Source organism: Pseudorca crassidens, chromosome 3, assembly GCF_039906515.1.
Source record: "Pseudorca crassidens isolate mPseCra1 chromosome 3, mPseCra1.hap1, whole genome shotgun sequence".
NCBI lineage: Eukaryota > Metazoa > Chordata > Mammalia > Artiodactyla > Delphinidae > Pseudorca > Pseudorca crassidens.
This window is the reverse complement of record NC_090298.1, coordinates 10,581,725-10,602,481: the sequence shown is the minus strand read 5'-3', so window position 1 is coordinate 10,602,481 and position 20,757 is coordinate 10,581,725. Positions and strand designations below refer to the sequence as shown.

Sequence of the window (20,757 nt, the reverse complement as noted above, 5' to 3'; positions counted from 1 at the left end):
GAAACGGGTGAGGGTTTTCATCTTAGCCTGGGAGAGGGGGTAGGGGGGGAGGAAGACCAGGTGGCAGAGGTGCGGAAGTTGGAAGAAAGAAGAGGCGGCGCTGGAGGAGGAGGTGAAGTTAGCATTACGATCCATTCAAGATCCAGACTAGACAAAGGTCTTTCTCCCAGGAAGTTACATACTTCCAGGTTCAAAACCAGAGGGATTTCGTTTAAGGAGAAAGTCTCTCCACCCGCGAAAAGCATGTTTAATCGAAGCACTGGAAGTGACAGAAGACTGGACAGACGCTGTGGGGAAGACCGGAGATGGATGTCTTGCCTTCTTCGCTCTAGAACCACAGGATTTGAGAGCCTCCATCTCCACCCAGCAGCGGTCACATTCAGCCTCCAGCCTGCCCCAGCGCACACACATGCTGTCTTAGAACCCCCTCCATCCCTGCCCTTTGTTTGCACGCTGACTTCTGCCAGACCACCATAAACTGTCAGCATCTTGCACGTAAATGAAGGCACTGGTCCTATGAGCACCGTTCTAACCCCGGGTTCCAGGCCTTCCTCGGGTCCTTCCCAGCTTTCGCCTGGTTCGCGAGCATCCACCCATCTGAGGGCCGGAGTCTGCGTTCGCAAGGATGCTCAGCCCTCTCCCAACCCGCGGCCTCCTCCCCTCTCTCCTGCTGCTGCCGCTGCTGCAGCGAAAACCAGGAGAAGTGGAATGCGCACGGCGAAGCGCGGCGCTCTCGCGGTGGCACTGGGCATGCTCGGCACCCAGGGCAGGTTCGGGCGGCGGGGCGGACGCTGCTTCACTAGCCGGGCGCCCGAGCCGGCCGCCGAGGTATAGGTGGAGGCTGAGGCTGCCGCGCGCCGCGGGAGGAGCTTCGCCCGCGGCGGCGGCGGCGGCGGCACAGGTGGCGCGGGCCGCGCGCGGGGCGCAGCACGGGAGCGCTCGGCGCCGGGCGCCGCGGCGGCCCCAGGCTCGCGCCCGCGGCGGCAGCCGGCCGAGCGGAGCTGAGGGCGAGGCGGTGGCGGCTCTCCCAGCCCGGCCGGCCGGCGGCGGCGGCAGCGGCGGCGGCGGCGGCGGCGCCCAGAGCCCGGAGGAGCCCCAAGGAGCCGGGAGGAGCCCGGAGGAGCCGGCGGGAGTCCGCAGGAGCCCCGAGCCCGCGGAGCCCGCGGAGCCCGCGGAGCCGGGCAGGGGGCGCTGCGCTCGCTGCGCTCGGAGGGGCCGCCGGGCCGGGCGCCGCGCACTGGCGTCGGGAGCCGCCTCTCCCCCGCGGCGCTCGCCCCTGCTCCCGGCCGGCATCCCTTGTTCCGCGGCCGCGCTCAGACAACAAAAGCGGAAGATGCTGCAGTTGGGCAAGGTCAGGACCTTGCCCTGAAGCCGGGCGGCGGCGCGCACGCCTTTCCCCGGACTGAGAAGCTGTCGCTGGTGGCGGGTGCATGTTCGCGAGGAGGCAGTCGGGCGCCGAGCCGTTCGGTGAGTTGCCTTCCGCCGGGCTGCTGGGGCCAGGCGCATCCTTCTCGGCGTCGTCGTCGTCGTTCTCCTCCTCCTCGCCGCCAGTGGGGGTTGGTCCTCAGCTGCTCCCGGCCGGCGGTGACGGCGGCGGCTGCTGCGCGGTCCTGTCAGCCGGGGGAGGACCGCGATCGCGCCGGGTCCCCTCTCGGAAGACGGCTCTGCCTGGAACGTGGCGCGGGGTTAGTGCCTTTCTCGGAGCGGTGACCAAGTGGCTCCTCTGCGTGTTCCCGCTCCCCGCCACCCATCTCCCCCGGAGGAGGCGTATATAGGGCAACACCAACAATACTGCTCCCTGCCACCCTCCCGAATATACCCGTTGCATCCATGACGTCCCTAATATACGGGAGAAGACGGGTGGGGGTGGGGAGGACTTCCCTCCAGTCTTTCGCCCTTATGTTCAATGTCATTACGATGTTTGGCTAGAACAAAATGGAAATACTTGGTCGTATGTGTCCATGGCTGTTTCTTCAGTCTCCCGCTGCTTGCCAGACCCCGAGCCCCTTTGGTCTATATTTAGCTGTTTCAGAAGAAGCATTTGCAGCTCGATTCACAGGTTTTGGGGGCTTCTGCGTCCTGACAATAGAGAGCGAGGCTCCGGCAAGCGCCGTCTGAAACCCAGGTTCGGAACGCTGTGCATGTGGGTGGGAGGTGGCTAGGCGATATTTGGGTGATCGGTAATTAATGGCCGAAAGCAAAGCTGCTTTTCTTTTTCGCCGACCTTCCTCTCGTTCTGGCGTGTACTGTGTTTCTGTCGATTGCTGCTCAGCTGGTTCCAACCACTGCGTCCCGAATTAAGTCGCTAGAGAGGTGGTGCAGCCTCCCTGGTCTGTGTGGTAGGAAAACAGTCTGAGAGGTTTTGGGATGTGTGTGTGTCTGTGTGTGTGGTTCCCACCACGAACAGTTACTTATAAAAATGCCTAAAGTTGTGTTTTCCTGCGAATGTTGGGGTAGTGAAGGGTGTGGAAAAAAAGATGGGCAGGTTGTGGTTCCAAGATGTTTATTTTCCCCTTGCGTGCTTCTCTTGAACTGATCTGATTTGCTTTGGCTCTGAAAGGTGTTTTTAAGCATGCATGCCTAATGCTACCAAGCAAATACGTTAGTTTCGAAAAGGGATATGTTACAACCATAGTGTCAGGTCTGATATGTATATATTTTCACTTTTAGGAACTAGGTGACCGATATTTAAGATGCTTGGAATTTTCTGCAACGACTTCTATGAAAATAGGGAGGTGCTGAAACTACTTAAGAGTTATCTCATTGTGCATCTTTCCATCTGCAGCTTTAAATTACCATGGCTACTGATGGTAGTTTAGTTCACCTCTTTGCTGTTAGTAGTTCACCTGCAGGATTAAAAGGCTTTAGAGCTGTACCACTTAAAAAAATCTCATGGAAGAGTGTTTGATATGACTCATACAGAATTACAGGGCTGAACCTGTGCCTCATTTGGGGCGCTTCCTCTATGAGAAGTATGACAGATAGGGGTGGGCATCCTCAACTGTGGACTCAATGCTTTAAAGCTCTGTGAAATCTCTTTGCCACATGCAGAATCCATTTTTAATGTTTTGGGGAAAACGTTCGATGGCATCCTCACTGATTGGTGGGTTACACGATCTCAGGGCTTGAATGAAGATGATTGCATCTGGAGTTAGATGTTGAAATTTGGGAAGCCTGTAATTATACAGCTAACAAGGCTCAGCGTCGCAGAAGAACTAGCAAGGTCTATATGGCTCGAGTTAATCGAAGACTGTGATTAGTTTTACCAATGTTGCTTTAGCTTCACCTTATTCATATTCAGAGAACTTTCCAAGAGCACTCTGAACACACTCTTGTGCTTGTTGCATTGTTTTAACATCAGATTTCTTGCAGAAAGAAGCAATAGGTGACATACACATTCATTTCTCTTTTCAATTTTCCTTTTGAATCTAGTGTTTCAGTTTTAAACATGATTCTTAGAGGACCAGTAGAGATTACTCTGTGCCTATGTGTGCACACGGAGAGCAGCTGATGGGCGTGGGAAAAACTACATGGATCGGATGTGTGAGTTTTATGTTATATTGCGGGTTGAAAATGATAGTAGTTGATTGAACGGCAGTTGTAGTGAGTACAGGAGGTTGTTGCCCTAGTAAAATTGTCATAGTCTTGTGGAAAGGAGTTATTTAATTTGGTGTATGTTTGTGTCGTTGTAGAACCTAATCATTAGAGATGTCACTAATGTTTTCGTTGTTCACAATAATACTCATGCACTGTCAAATTACAGTAATTCCAGCAAATTCACATCTTTCACAATTAGAATACAAGCCACTTCTTTCTTCCACTGAAATAGTTCATCAGAGAGAAAAATGGAATTCAGATGATATTAGTTGAAAATGTGATCTATAATTTTGTTAAATAACTTCTAAGGATAATATCACATTCATAGTGACCTTTAAAATTAAAATGAAGTTATAATATTATCAAATATAACATTACTTTTGACATGTAAGTGAATACGCAGTACTTTTCCTGACAGTGTTTTGGAACTTGACAGTTTCTATTGTGCTTTTTCAAAGTTCTGTTTTATATGGTATGCATTTATGTAGAATTGTTGAAGAGTTCTCCAGAGTAATTTCATCAGGTTGTCTTTATGTAAGAAAATACTAAAGTTAACATTTAAAATAATTTATTGTAATTTGTCCATAAAGTGAGGGATAGTTTGTATGGACCAGTATTTCTGGTTGTAACAAGTCAGTTGAACTAAAATAGGAACTGTTGCCATTTTGAACTGCCAAAAGTGTTCTTTTTTTTCTTTCTTTCTTTCTTTTTCTGATGATTATCCCCAGAAGATATGAATGCCCATTAATGGTTATTTCTCTGTGTGAACTTTAATTTATTTAGTGGGGAATTGGTTATGCTAGGATTACTATTCCTAAAAGTTTTTATTTTTTATAAAGATTTTTATCTTTAAAAGATGCCACATAGTTGAGAGTACCTAAACTTGAACACACATAATTCAGAGGGTGAACAGTAATCAAGAGAATACCAACAGGTGTTTTTAAATCCAGTACTTCCATTGATGGCGTAGTTCAGTGGGTCTTTGCTGGGCTGAAATACACCTTCAAGCCAAATTCTTCAGTTGGCTTCCATGATGGTTTTCATGACTCATATTCCAAAGGTGTTCTCAGGACTATGGTACTTTGATGGCTTTGTGATAAGTGTCACATGGATAGGGATGAAAAGTTAATTTGAGCGAGAATAGTTCATGATACTTGTTGCTGGCTTTATTTTATCTGATAATATGCCAAAGCAACAGGTTTTTATATTAATGTAAAATATTAAACATGTCATAGATAAATAATTTCTATCACATTCTGTGCCAGTCTAGCCTACTGATTAATAAACTGCCTGGTTGGCTTTAATGAATCCAGTTATATTCACAAACACTACCTCCAGCCCAGGAATCTCACAGAAACATTTTACCATACTGTGCTTTTAGTCCATGAAAAATGTTAAGACTCATTACAGAAATGTGTAGTTATGACACCTCCACTTGTTTATCTTTTGATCACGTAGCAGCTGAGTGTAATTTGAAGTTCTGTATCATGGTTAATTGCTTTGTAGGAAATGTCTTAGCTATATTAGGCTATGGAAGTTACACTCTGTATCAATTAGTTTTTGACATACTGCAAATAATGACTAAGTGAAACAATGCTTCCTAGAAGCTTTCCATCTTAGGCAAATATTCACCTGTGTCCCTTGGTGAGATTCTTGAAAAGTTATCTGTGAAATGAATTACATGTATTGAAACTTATTATTCCATTAATTGTTATTTCAGGTCAGAAATATATTTCTAGAGAAAAAGTTGGGCTTTGCCCTATAACATATATATGTCATATTTTTACTATTTAACATATTTATGTATAATATTAGAATATAGATATCATAGTGTAATGCTATTTTGGATTCTGCTTCGAGTAAGTGGAGAGGTGAGAGAGCACCGGCTTCGGATGGATCCCAGCTCTGTCTGTACTAAGCTGTGTGTCCTTGGCCATTTATGTGATCCTCAGTTTTTAGCTCGGTTTTTTCAGATGTAAAATGGGTACGATAAATAAATGTATACATTCAATAAATAAATAAACAAACAAAATGAACGAGTCATGGCGATGAAACGTACAGCATGGGGAATATAGTCAATAATAATGTATAATAGATTTGTATGTCTTATTTTAAAAAATGAGTACAATAACACAGGATCTCAAAGTGTTTTAGGGTAAAGTAAGTGCATAAGTAGCTTGTAATTATAAATATTTGTACAAGTACAAGAGGTGGATATCTACATATTAGGATGAGTACTTATGCTTCACGTATGTATTATTAAATACATTGTAAAAGCCATGACCCTCTCTAACAAAGGCTTTTAAATAGATATATTCTCTCCCTACTACTATTGATATTATTAGTGTGTTATGTAGATTTACATATAAAATATGTTTTCTGCTCTTCAACATGCCAGTCCTTTACATATGAAAATATATAATAGTTAAGCTAAAAGAGAAGCAAATTATATCTCCTGGCACCATTATTTAAAAAGACTCTAATCTAACAGTCAGAAATTGCAAAATTTTGATATTTTCTATTAACGTTATACTATTCACCTGATTACAGTCAAATTTTCTACAAAGATGAACAGTGTACAAAGAATATTATAGACGGTTTAATAAACATCCCTCTTCACGAGGTCAAATGTCAAACATCCGCTCTGTTTAGAACCACAGAGCATGAATCCCGTCATAAAATCATTGTGACAAAGAAAAAAAGAAACTTAAACAGCTAAATTTATTGCATAAGGAGAAGACACACCCCACCCATAATTACAATCAAGTTTTTTTGGAAAAAAAAAAGTGTGAGTCCATTGCTACCTTTTTGAAAATAAATGGTCATTTCCACTTGTCCTTTCACTCTTAGTTGCTTCAGTGAAATGCTGAACCCCTCTGGGTTTGATTGTGCCCAGCTCCTGTGAGGTAGAACTGAGATCTTCAGCATAATTTTTATGATAATAATGCTTGTATGCATCTTAGACTTTGTTACAGAATGTGACCCGTATAACAGGAGGCTAATTTATCTTCAGTCAGAAAAACATTTTGACAATAAATGTGGGTATTTATATTCAAATTTATGTATTGCTGTGGGAACTGCCAGTTATAAGTTACCAGAGTGAAATCCATGTTACCATAAAAGACCGTTCTGCTTTTTGGATCAATGTATCTGGGTGAGCCAATTATGTTTGGTTAAATAACTATGTGTCAGAGTTTCTGTAAGTTTTGAATGATACGGAGTGTGTTACTAGATGGGATGTTTAGTTTATAACATTAGATGATAGGGAACAGTTAATTCTATCATTGAAATTAGTTATTACATTTATCCTGAATAGCTGAGGACTGGAGATTTTTCATGAATAACATTTTTTGCTTAATAGATGTCATTATTACAACTTTCATTAGACATTTGGTTTAATATATATGTATTAAGAAAAATGCATTTTGTACACATGTTTTGAATAATGTATGATTTGGTTTAGAAGCATCTTCATAATCTTATAATGCTTATTGTAATCTTTTCCTCCTTAAATATGCAACAACATAAACCACAGAAAGGTATGCATTTACCTCAAATTATAAAATGTGCAGAAATGTGGACCGGTGGTATCTCTAAGGAACCCAGTAAATATCAACCCTCCCTGATTCTGAAAAAAGTTGGGATGTGGGAAGAAAAAAAGGAGAAAGGGGTGGCCACCATGGGGGAAATACCATTTTGATTAGTATAGCTTGATGTGATGCCAAATGACATCCAGGACCCTGGCCTTCCTCCCTCCCCCCTTCCCACGGGGACAGAGCTGGCTCTGAGCTCTAGAGCCCAAGCCTTGCTCTCTGCAGGCAGGGAGATCTCCAGAGGAAGAAGGAAGAAGCTAGCCAAGCTGCTTCCTTTATTCTTGAGAGGCAGAGAAAACCAAGGGCTGGGGAGAGGCCAGAAGTGTTATATTAATTAAGTTCCTTTCGCCTGGAAGGAAATATCACCAGTAGGGAAAAAGTGTTCCTTTTATTGATATGGTTTATAAAGAATTCTGGTTGTAGAATTCTGGATATAGTAGCTTTAATGGTATTTTGCTTGATGGTTGAACTCTTTAAATATTTTATGGTATTTTGACACTATAACAGGAATTACCAGGGGAGTGTGCAATGCCCTGGCTGATTTATAGAGTATGGTCCATGAAATTCAGCTGATTTATGTATTGCCAACTTAAAAATAACTCATTTCTTCCCTTACTCCCCATGCTAGACTTTGACTGCCAGTAATTGGATGGCCTTGTAAGTGGTACAAATTGGACATAAAAAGGACAGTGTCAAAATCTGACTTCCCAAACTGTATATAAATGGTGACCCATGCTAGCTATTATTCACAGCACTTTCTACCTCAGTGTAGATAATTAGAGTTTGGCTGTTGTTTCATGTTTTAACTTTGAATAGGAGCAATAATGGACACCATTAAGAAAGAAGAAAAAAAAAAAGGATTTCCATAGACATGATGTCTGATTTGACTTCAAGCATGACTACTCAACCTAAAAAAACCCCAAAAACGAAAAGCTCATTTCTTAAAATAAATTTTCTTCTTCTCTCTCAAATATTTTATTTGGACTTTCAAACATTAGAGTAACATAGCGGTCATTACCTTCAGTAACACAGAATAATTTAATTTCCAGGAAGAGCAACTTCTTTGGCAGCAAAGCAAGTCTTCCGAATATAAAAGAGCCCAAATTCAGCCTCTTGTTTCTAACACATTCCTCGTTGGTGCTGAGCATGGTATTTTTAGGCTCACTGGATGAGGAGGGAAGGAGTTCTCCAGAAAGACAGACAGGTGACGTGGGCATCGTGTAGATAGTCTGAGAGACAGGAGGAATCATGTCACATTTACCCAGGGCATGGAAGGTAGTGCAGAAAGACTGGGGCTTGTAGTGTCTGGATCAAACTGTTTGGCCTGAGTTGGGTTGGAAAAGAATATAAGGTTGAATGCATAGTAGATGTATAGACATGCAATGGCACCTCTATCCAACAGAATATTATGTAGCTATGAGTTATCTTTTCAAAGAATAGTTGAGTATATGGGCAGTATTCATGGTACTGAAGGTGAAGAAGAAAATCCAGACAAAAACCTGTATTGAATAGGATACCCATCCTACACACCCACTCACGTAGACACACAAACACAAGAACATAGTATTTATGGCAGTTTCAAGTGTGTTGTTCTTTATATATTATCTCTCCACCAAGTATATCATAACTTGATATATAATACATCACCACACAGGAAAAAAATCATGCCTTTAAATTTTTGAAAAGAATATTATATATTTGCTTTGGGATGAATTTCATTAATCAGCTGAATGTCTGACTGAAAATAAACAGAGCTCATTTTTCGTGGAGTGCATATTACACATATTCTAATCAGTGCCACACCTAGGTTTTTTCTGCTTTTAAATTTGAGAGATGTATTGTGTAGTTTTAGCAAGTTGTTGTCTTCTTGAGAACTCCGCAGCATGTTAGTGAAATATTTTTCTCTTTTTCAACTAATGCTTTATTATTGTTTTCCGTTTTTAAAAGTAATGCACGCTTATTAACAATTTGGAAAATAGAGAATTGATTCAAAGAAGCTAAAGTTCATGTATGAGTATATTTTTAGTAGAAATGCTATCCCATATCCCATACACATATTTAAATTTAGAAGACTTCTCATATTCTGTTTTGTTACCCTTTTAACATGTAAAATGGCATTTGTCATATAATTAATATTCATCCATACCTTTATATAACATCAGTTACTTAAATAACTTGCTGTTTTTGGAGATTGATGGCATTTTCATTTTGGGGTCGTGTACATGATGTTATAATTAAAGCTAAATAGTTTTCATCTGGTTATTTTCTCTAGGTTACTTCCCTAGAACTGGATGTTTTCAGGACTATTGATATATGTTGTCACATTGTCCTCCAGAAAGATTCCATAAATTATATTTCTTCAGGCAAGGCAAGAGTGTGCCAATTTCCCCATAATTTTGATAACACTGGGTATTATAATTAAAAAATAAAACCAAAACAACAATTTTCAATTAAATAGGGGAAATATCGTGTTTTCCTGTGGTTTAGTTTCCTTCTCATTGAATATGGCTGAGGTTAAATATTGTATAAGTTTATGACGCACTCCTAATTCTTTGGAGAATTATCTTTCTGTATCTTCTGCATACTGCTTAATTGGTCTATTTGCCTTGTCCTTGATTTGTGTTCTTGTTGATAGTAATTACATTACCCTTTGCCATGTTTTATCCGTTTATCCCTCATTTTATGAATTCTTATTTTATTTCATTTATTTTTGATGTTGGGGTAGGAGTTTATTAATTAATTAATTAATTTTTGCTGTGGTGGGTCTTCGTTTCTGTGCGAGGGCTTTCTCTAGTTGTGGCAAGCGGGGACCACTCTTCATCGCGTTGCGCGGGCCTATCACTATCGCGGCCTCTCTAGTTGCGGAGCACACGCTCCAGACGCGCAGCCTCAGTAGTTGTGGCTCACGGGCCCAGTTGCTCCGCGGTATGTGGGATCTTCCCAGACCAGGGCTCGAACCCGTGTCCCCTGCATTAGCAGGCAGATTCTCAACCACTGCACCACCAGGGAAGCCCTGAATTCTTATTTTTAAAGCATAATTCTAAAGCTTGTAGTTCAGTATATCCCCATTTCTTAGAAGGAATTCTTCTTTAAGGAAACTTTCTACTGCTCTCTGCTTCTGTGTGCCCCAGTAGTAAAGATGCCAGTGGAACACATGGAGGGAATAGCTTAATAGTTGTATCTCAACATGACGGAGTTCATAGCTCAACTTTTCCATTTTTTAGTGAGTAGATAAGTTACCACTAAGCGTCATAGTTGATGGAGGGGAAATAAAAATTCCTGTGTCTTCAGGTTTTTGTGTGGGCAAACTAAGAGAGTATGGACTTAAAATACATAGCGAGAAACTAGTACATTAGTGAACCTCACTTACTTTAGTAATTTAGTAATCATATATACAGGTACATATATATCTACATATATCATATATACAATGTACAAGTCATAGAGGACCATGCTTCTCCCGACCCCCACCCCATATTGCTAATCAGTCCCTTTTTATCACTGATTCTAAAATCGTAGGACATAGTTGGCCCACAGTAAACACTCTGCTAATCATGGTGAGACATATGTACACTTTAAAAATTTTATTTATTTATTTATTTATTTATTTATTTATTTTACAGCAAGTTCCTATTAGTTATCTGTTTAATACATGTCAATCCCAGTCTCCCAATTCATCACTGCCCCCCCCCCGCACCACTCTCCCTCCCCCTTGGTGTCCATACGTTAGTTCTCTACATCTGTGTCTCTGTTTCTGTCTTGCAAACCAGTTCATCTGTACCATTTTTCTAGTTGCACATATATGCGTTAATATACAATATTTGTTTTTCTCTTTCTGACTTACTTCACTCTGTATGATAGTCTCTAGATCCATCCATGTCTCTACAAATGACCCAATTTTGTTCCTTTTTATGGCTGAGTAATATTCCATTGTATATATGTACCACATCTTCTTTATCCATTCATCTGTCGATGGGCATTTAGGTTGTTTCCATGACCTGGCTATTGTAAATAGTGCTGCAGTGAACATTGGGGTGCATGTGTCTTTTTGAATTATGGTTTTCTCCGGATATATGCCCAGTAGTGGGATCGCTGGGTCATATGGTAGTTCTATTTTTAGTTTTTTAAGGAACCTCCATACTGTTCTCCATAGTGGCTGTATCAATTTACATTCCCACCAACAGTGCAAGAGGTTTCCCTTTCTCTACACCCTCTCCAGCATTTGTTGTTTGTAGATTTTCTGATGATGCCCATTCTAACTGGTGTGAGGTGATACCTCATTGTAGTTTTGATTTGCATTTCTCTAATAATTAGTGATGTTGAGCAGCTTTGCATGTGCTTCTTGGCCATCTGTATGTCTTCTTTTGAGAAATGTCTATTTAGGTCTTCTGACCATTTTTGGATTGGGTTGTTTGTTATTTTTATATTGAGCTGCATGAGCTGTTTATATATTTTGGAGATTAATCCTTTGCCCGTTGGTTCATTGGCAAATAGTTTCTCCCATTCTGAGGGTTTTCTTTTAATCTAGTTTATAGTTTTCCTTTGCTGTGCAAAAGCTCTTACATTTCATTAGGTCCCATTTGTTTATTTTTGTTTTTATTTCATTACTCTAGGAGGTGGGTCAAAAAAGATCTTGCTGTGATTTATGTCAAAGAGTGTTCTTCCTATGTTTTCCTCTAAGAGTTTTATACTGTCTAGTCTTACATTTAGGTCTTTAATCCATTTTGAGTTCACTTTTGTGTACGGTGTTATGAAGTATTCTAATTTCATTCTTTTACATATAGCTGCCCAGTTTTCCCAGCACCAATTATTGAACAAACTGTCTTTTCTCCATTGTATGTCCTTGCCTCCTTTGTCATAGATTAGTTGACCGTAGGTGCGTGGGTTTATCTCTTATCTATATTTCCATTTTTGTGCGAGTACCATATTGTCTTGATTACTGTAGCTTTGTAGTATGGTTTGAAGTCAGGGAGTCTGATTCCTCCAGCTCTGTTTTTTTCCCTCAAGTTTGCTTTGGCTTATTTGGGGTCTTTTGTGTCTCCATACAAATTTTAAGATTTTTTTGTTCTAGTTCTGTAAAAAATGCCATTAGTAATTTGATAGGGATTGCACTGAATCTTTAGATTGCTTTTGGTAGTATAGTCATTTTCACAATACTGATTCTTCCAATCCAGGAACATGGTATATCTCTCCATCTGTTTGTGTCATCTTTGATTTCTTTCATCAGTGTCTTACAATTTTCTGCATACAGGTCTTTTACCTCCTTAGTTAGGTTTATTCCTAGGTATTTTATTCTTTTTGTTGCAATGGTGAATGGGATTGTTTCCTTTATTTCTCTTTCTGATCCTTCATTGATAGTGTATAGGAATGCCAGAGATTTCTGTGTATTAATTTTGTATCCTGCAACTTTACCAAACTCATTGATTAGCTCTAATAGTTTTCTGGTGGTATCTTTAGGATTCTCTATATATAGTATCATGTCACCTGCAAACAGTGAGAGTTTTACTTCTTCTTTTCCAATTTGTATTCCTTTATTTCTTTTTCTTCTCTGATTGCTGTGGCTAGGACTTCTACAACTATTATGAATAATAGTGGCGAGAGTGGACATCCTTGTCTTGCTCCTGGTCTTATGGGAAATGCTTTCATTTTTTCACCATTGAGAATGATGTTTCCTGTGGGTTTGTCATATATGGCCTTTATTATGTTGAGGTAGGATCCCTCTATGCCCACTTTCTGGAGAGTTTTTTTCGTAAATGCATGTTGAATTTTGTCAAAAGCTTTTTCTGCATCTATTGAGATGATCATATGGTTTTTATCCTTCAGTTTGTTAGTATGGCATATCACATTGATTGATTTGCATATATTGAAGAATCCTTGCATCCCTGGGATAAATCCCACTTTATCATAGTGTATGAGCCTTTTAATATGTTGTTGGATTCCGTTTGCTAGTATTTTGTTGAGGATTTTTGCATCTATATTCATCAGTGATATTGGTCTGTAATTTTCTTTTTTTGTAGTATCTTTGTCTGTTTTTAGTATCAGGGTGATGGTGGCATTGTAGAATGAGTTTGGGAGTGTTCCTTCCCCTGCAACTTTTTGGAAGAGTTTGAGAAGAATGGGTGTTGCTCTTCTCTAAATGTTTGATAGAATTCACCTGTGAAGCCATCTGGTCCAGGGCTTTTGTTCGTTGGAAGATTTTTAATCATGATTTCACTTCCATTACTTGTGTTTGGTCTGTTCATATTTTCTATTTCTTCCTGGTTCAGTCTTGGATGATTATACCTTTCTAAGAATTTGTCTATTTCTTCCAGCTTTTCCATTTTATTGGCATAGAGTTGCTTGTAGTAGTCTCTTATGATGCTTTGTATTTTTGTGGTGTCTGTTGTTACTTCCCCTTCTTCATTTTTAATTTTATTGATTTGAGTCCTCTCCCTGTTTTTCTTGATGAGTCTGGATAAAAGTTTATCAATTTTGTTTATCTTCTTAAAGAATCAGCTCTTAGTTTTATTGATCTGTGGTGTTGTTTTCTTTGTTTCTATTTCATTTATTTCTGCTCTGATCTTTATGATTTCTTTCCTTCTGCTAACTTTGGTTTTTTGGTGTTGTTGTTCTTCTTTCTCTAATTGCTTTACGTGTAAGGTTAGGTTGTTTATTTGAGGTGTTTCTTTTTTCTTGAGGTAGGATTGTATTGCTGTAAACTTCCCTCTTAGAACTGCTTTTGCTGTATCCCATAGGTTTTGGGTCATCGCATTTTCATTGTTATATGTTTCTACATATTTTTTGATTTCCTCTTTGATTTCTTCAGTCATTTCTTGGTTATTTAGTAGTGTATTGTTTATCCTCCACGTGTTTGTGTTTTTTAGTTTTTTTCCTGTAATTGATATCTAGTCTCATAGTGTTGCATATCGAAAAGATACTTGATATGATTTCAATTTCCTTAAATTTACCAAGGCTTGATTTGTGACCCAAAATATGATCTAGCCTATAGAATGTTCCATGAGCACTTGAGAAGAAAGTGTATTTTGTTGTTTTTGGATGGAATGTCCTATAAATATCAATTAAGTCCATCTTGTTTAATGTATCATTTAAAGTTTGTGTTTCCTTATTTATTTTCAATTTGGTTGATCTGTCCATTGGTGAAAGTGTGCTGTTACAGTCCCCTACTAGTGTTGCATTATTGTTGATTTCCCCTTTTATGACTGTTAGTATTTGCCTTATGTATTGAGGTGCTCCTATGTTGGGTGCATAAATATTTACAATTGTTATATCTTCTTCTTGGATTGATCCCTTGATCATTATGTAGTGTCCTTCTTTGTCTCTAGTAATAGTCTTTTTTTTAACGTCTACTTTGTCTAGTATGAGAATTGCTTCTCCAGCTTTCTTTTGATTTTCGTTTGCTTGGAATATCTTTTTCCGTCCCCTCACTTTCAGTCTGTATGTGTCCCTAGGTCTGAAGTGTGTCTCTTATAGACAGCATATATATGGGTCTTGTTTTTGTAGCCATTCAGCCAGTCTTTGTCTTCTGGTGGGATCATTTAATCCATTTACATTTAAGGTAATTATCAATATGTATGTTCCTGTTACCATTTTCTTAATTGTTGTGGGGTTTTTTTTGTATGTTCTTTTCTTCTCTTGTGTTTCCCATTTAGATAAGTTCCTTTAGCATTTGTTGTAGAGCTGGTTTGGTGGTGCTGAATTCTCTTAGCTTTTGCTTGTCTGTAAAGCTTTTGATTTCTCTGTGGAATCTGAATGAGATCCTTGCTGGGTAGAGTGCTCTTTGTTGTAGGTTCTTCCCTTTCATCACTTTAAGTATATTGTGCCACTCCCTTCTGGCTTGTAGAGTTTCTGCTGAGAAATCAGCTGTTAACCTTACGGAAGTTCCCTTGTATGTTTTGTTGTTTTTCCCTTGTTGCTTTTAATAATTTTTTTTGTCTTTAATTTTTGGCAGTTTGATTACTGTGTGTCTCAGCATGGGTTTATCTTGCCTGGGACTGTCTGTGCTTCCTGGACTTGGGTGGCTATTTTCTTTCCCATGTTAGGGAAGTTTTTGACTATACTCTCTTCAAATATTTTCTTGGGTCCTTTCTCTCTCTCTTCTCCTTCTGGGACCCCTATAATGTGAATGTTGGTGCATTTACTGTTGTCTCAGAGGTCTCTTAGGCTGTCTTCATTTCTTTTCATTCTTTTTTCTTTATTTTGTTCTGCAGCAGTGATTTCCACCATTCTGTGTTCCAGGTCACTTATTCATTCTTGTGCCTCAGTTATTCTGCTATTGATTCCTTCTAGTATATTTTCCATTTCAGTTATTGTATTGTTTCTCTGTTTGTTTGTTCTTTAATTCTTCTTGGTCTTTGTTTAGTGTTTGCTTCATCTCGATCTTTGCCTCCGTTCTTTTTTGAGGTCCTGCATCATTTTCACTATCATTATTCTGAATTCTTTTTCTGGAAGATTGCCTATCTCCACTTCATTTAGTCGTTTTTCTGGGTTTTTTTCTTTTCCTTCATCTGGTACATAGCCCTCTGCCTTTTCATTTTGTTTATCTTTCTGTGAATGTGGTTTTTGTTCCACAGGTTTTAGGACTGTAGTTCTTCTTGCTTCTGCTGTCTGCCCTCTGGTGGGTGAGGCTATCTAAGAGGCTTGTGTAAGCTTCCTGATGGGAGGGACTGGTGGTGGGTAGAGCTGGGTGTTGCTCTGATGGGCAGAGCTCAGTAAAACTTTAATCTGCTTGTCTGCTAAAGGGTGGGGCTCAGTTCCCTCCCCGTTGGTTGTTTGGCCTGAGGCGACCCAACACTGAAGCCTACAGGCTCTTTGGTGGGGCTACTGGTGGTCTCCCCGAGGGCTAACGCCAAGGAGTACTTCACAGAACTTCTGCTGCCAGTGTCCTTGTCCCTGCAGTGAGCCACAGCCGACCCCGCTTCTGCAGGAGACCCTCCAACACTAGCAGGTAGGTCTGGTTCAGTCTCGTCTGGGGTCACCGCTCCTTCCCCTGGGTCCTGATGCACACAATACTTAGTGTGTGCCCTCCGGGAGAGGAGGGTCTGTTTCCCCCAGTCCAGTGGAAGTCCTGCAGTCAAATCCCACTAGCCTTCAAAGTCTGATTCTTTGGGAGTTCCTTCTCCCATTGCTGGACCCCCAGGTTGGGAAGCCTGACGTGGGGCTCAGAACCTTCACTCCAGTGGGTGGACTTCTGTGGTATAATTGTTCTCCAGTTTGTGGGTCACACACCTAGTTATGGGATTTGATTTTATTGTGATTGTGACCCTCCTACCATCTCATTGTGGCTTCTCCTTTGTCTTTGGATGTGGGGTATCTTTTTTGGCGAGTTCCAGTGTCTTCCTGTCGATGATTGTTCAGCAGTTAGTTGTAACTCCGGTGCTCTCACAATACGTACAGTTATGTTTTCATTGTCCAAAATGATTCATGAACTAAGATTTGTTTGCTTTTGGTTCGTTTTGAGTGCTCAGCACTGTGGCTCTCTGGAGGGAACACTGACTTAGAATTCCGAGTTCTGGCATCCAGGTCATGCTTGATACTAGCTTTCTATCGTGACCTTGAGTCTGTACTTATTTTGTCTTCTGCTCATTGGGATCAAAATTCACAGGTCTTTTGTGAATGTGATATGATAATTCATATGAAAATGCTTTGGGAGGCCGAATCATAACAAGCATTTAAGTATAAAATATATTCCCTGGAACTTTCGATGTGCTTCAAAAATAGAGTAATCTTTTTTTTTTTTGCATGAATTGGAATCAAAAGATTTTCTTGTCTGTAAAACTAAGTCTCTGACCTCCATTACTAATAGCGTCATAAACTGCCCAATTCTCTGATGGTTGTAAAGATACTGCTACATTTCACGCCATTGGGTATCGCCTAAAGGAAGAATTCTCCTTTATCCATCAGCGGAAGTAATTCCTGTTCTTTCTTTATACCACTTCAAAAGTTATATGTTATACCAAAGTGGCTCAATAAAATTCCTTCTATATTTTTCTTTTTTGCACAGATATTTGCCACTTAAAAAGGAAGTAGAATGAAGCCCTATTGTTCCTCAGAGATTGAAGTCTGTAGAAATGTCCCCAGAATATTATTTTCTCTCCTGGTGGGCTGCGGAGTCTGGCGCCTGGAAGGCTTTATCAGAACAGTTTTAGAAGTGTGAACGATAGCTGGCTTCCATTTTTTGAGCAGATTTCCTTAAATACTTGGAAGAAAATTTCAGAGAATTCTTATCACTGTAACTGTAGCCTGCCAGTAGGAAGAAATCATGTGTAAGTTACAGAAAAAAAAACACCCTTTAATTTGTTCCCTATTCTTATATAACTTTTGAAGGAAGGGGAGTTAATATGCGTCACTGAGAACATTTCTTAGTGAGTAGCAAAGTTTTAGGTACTCAGGAGGAGATGCAAATTATGGTTTTGCTCACTGCTTGGAGCAGGCTCAGGTATGATCCTTTTCTCTTAGAAATATGAAGTCTTCTTTCTGCAGCTGAGGGCAGGTTGGGTGATAAATTGGATAGTGATTTCATATTTCCTGGTTCAGCAGTTGAGATGATTCATGGGGTGCTTTTAGCTTGTACATAGGAACCCTAGAGAGAAGCAGAGTGTGAGAAGGTGGGGCAAGAGGATGGCTGGGGGAAATTGACGCTTGGCGACATTCCGTCTTCCTCCACAGATACAGACTGTGGACACACAAGACAGTATGTTCTGGAGAGCTCTGATAGATGGCGTGGGAACTTGCTAACACCTGGGAAGAAGTGTGGAAATTTTAAGTGAGAAGAAGCAGGCAGCTTAAACTACTTTTGGCAACATAACATTTTTTAACGGGCTGGTCAAATGTTCACTGATTAATCCATTCAGTCAACAATGGGCTGAATATGAGTTTTGAAGGAGCAGTAAGTTATAAATAGTGGCAAACAACATGCTACTTCAGAGCCAGATAATGTGCCCTGCTCTGAGTAGTTTAGCCATTTTCTCTAGTTGGAGAGTAGCTACTTCTATCCTTTGCAGTCTTCGATTTGAAACTCAGGTGGCCATGCTGCCTTGTTTCCCATCACACCTCTGAAATCCTTCCCTTCCTCCCTGCCAGTTCTATTTAAAATGCATTCATTGCTGGTAGGACTCAAGATCTTTCATTGCTAAACATAAATACTTTACGTTTATATAGTGTAATAATATGAGTTTATGTGGCTTCCTGGCAGCCTGACAAATAATGCATTTTATAATAGCAGGTATACCTACAGAATAGCAGGTGATACAGACTTACAAGGGGGAGAGCTGGGGGCAGCCTGATAAAGTGCTGTCTTGAGTTGAACAGGGTGTGAGAGGAAATATAAGCGGAGTTATTCCTTTAAGTTTCATAGCATGTTAGTCATTACAGGTGCTTTCCCATATTTTATCTTTTGAAAGGGAGGATAAGGATTTTGAAAGCAATGTAACAGATCCTCGAACCAATAGGAGATTTTGTCAGTTTTGCTTATTCTCGGAAGCTTCTTAGGTGATTTTTTTTTATCTGAGTTTAAATACATATGCAGATCCTTGCAGTTATTCATGATTTTAGTTATTTGAGATGTGGCGGGTTGCGGGTTTGGTGGCTGGATGAGTTTTTTAGCTCTGACACAGAGAAGATGCTCTTAAACTCAGAACTAGTTTCACAGTTTCGCTCAACGTCTCAATGTTATGCTTACCCAGCTGTGTTTGGTGCCTCTTGTCTTTTCTTCTTCTTACTTTTTAGAACAAGTTGTTTTGTGGTCTGTCAGGGAGAATTCTGTTTCTTATTTATTGTACCTTATTTTCAATACGTATGCCCATAATTTACTTTAAAAAGCTGCTCGCATACTATAGGAGTCATTTCAGTGTTTCTGCTACATAGTTTTTGTATAAGTAGATCATTGTTACCTACATGTTTACTGCTAATGTATCTCTGAAGATAAATATCTTTGGGCATTTGGCAAAGGGTAAGGCTGCTTCTACATTCATTTCAAGGCATTGAGAAGGACAGTGCGGGCAGGTGGGTCATCCCAGTATATCCATATGGTACTCAACACTTTGCAGTGATACTGTTGGCACATGGAAAAGTTGCCACCATCCTATCAAGAAGCTAAGCTGTGCATGCATATTAAGCTAAAAGTGTAGATGCGAAGTGCGATTTCAGGTGTTGGGATGTGCAGATGTGTGACGTTATGGAGAATGTCATGATGTCAGAGGAATTTGTGGAGCTGTTTGCAGATCACCAGGAGAAGATGGTAGAACGTTCTGACAAGAGATCTATAGACTCCTCTGTAGCACTGAGTGGATAATTGAATACCTTGCTAAGTGGTGGGACTTTTACCTCATTCAAAAATGAGAACACACCATGTCCCCTCAGTCAGAGAATGATATCATTTCATGACTCACTACTAGCCCTCATACACAACCCCTGAAATCCCCAGGATGCACCTAGGGTTAGGGTTGCTAGATTTAGCAAATGAAAATATAGGACACTTAGTTAATTTGAATTGCAGATAATAGTAGGTTTTTTTTTTTTTTCCAGTATAAGTATGTCTCAAATATTGCATTGGATACACTTATACTAAAAAATATTTGTTGTTTTTCTGCAGTTGAAATTCAACTGGACCTACCCACGTAGAATCTTTTGGGCACAATAAGGACCTGCAGTTCTCTGGCTTTAATAATGATAATAATAATAAGTTGTTGAGCCTTTATTGTGTGTCATAGACTGCCACACCTTACTTGTGGTAGAAGGCCTTCTTGGTTTACTAATCATTCAACATCATTATCTTAAATGCCACTTTCTTGTGCTAATAAGCCTTTTAGTCTTAACCTCAGGCCAAATTGAACTGCTACAGAAATTTTGTTTTTCATGTATGGAGTATTTCATTGCCCTTTATATCAATCATCTAGGAAAGAATCTGTTATAATTCTCTGGGCACCTCATACAAATGACCATAAATATTAAAATATTTTATGATTGAAAGAGGAGGTTGTGTATCCTCCTCTAGGATAAGCTAGATTATGCTGCTATAACAAACAGCTCTGAGATTTCAGCAGCTTAAAAGGGTAAAAGTTGGTCCATCTGCAGCATGGGTTGGTGAAAAGTGGGAATGGAAACTTGGATAATCCTTTTTACCCTGGGACTCAGGCCAATGGCTCCCACATCTTTGCCTATTCTTCCATGATCATGGAAGTAGCGAAAGGGAAATGGAAAATTGTGTCTTATATCATTCAGTCTTATTCCATCAGGCAAACCAAATTATGTGGCCATGTGCAAATTTAAAGGGAGGGTGAAGCCCAGTCCCACCATATGCCCAGAGGATGAGGAAAACCAGCATACTGGTGAGCAGCCCTGAACACATCATAGAAAAAAAAAAATATTGGTGGAATCCTTGAATGAGAGCTGGACAGCTTACATATACTCTAACTTTAGGAGTTAGTCTTTGTGAGCCTACAGTTTTTATTAGTGAAACAAATCTTGCTTCAGAATTCTTATACATAAAAACCGAGGATTTCAGAAAAGTAGGAGAAGATGAATGTCAAAGTCTCATTAATGGCACAGACTAGGGCGTGAATCATGATCG

At 40.2% G+C, this 20,757-nt stretch overlaps 1 protein-coding gene across 4 annotated transcripts in view; it reads left to right on the top strand.

Annotated features, from left to right (window-relative positions):
- Positions 1 to 1,278: 1,278 nt before the first annotated feature.
- CTNND2 (catenin delta 2) overlaps positions 1,279 to 20,757 on the top strand; it is a 936,316-nt gene continuing 916,837 nt past the window's right edge. For 2 of the 4 annotated variants that reach the window (XM_067730382.1, XM_067730378.1), the window contains exon 1: positions 1,279 to 1,467. In XM_067730382.1, coding sequence (XP_067586483.1) covers positions 1,431 to 1,467 — 37 coding nt within the window. In that variant the 5' untranslated portion in view covers positions 1,279 to 1,430. Of the gene's footprint in view, positions 1,468 to 1,665; positions 1,686 to 1,925; positions 2,126 to 20,757 lie in introns of those variants that run through there. The other 2 variants (XM_067730381.1, XM_067730380.1) reach the window with 2 other exon arrangements.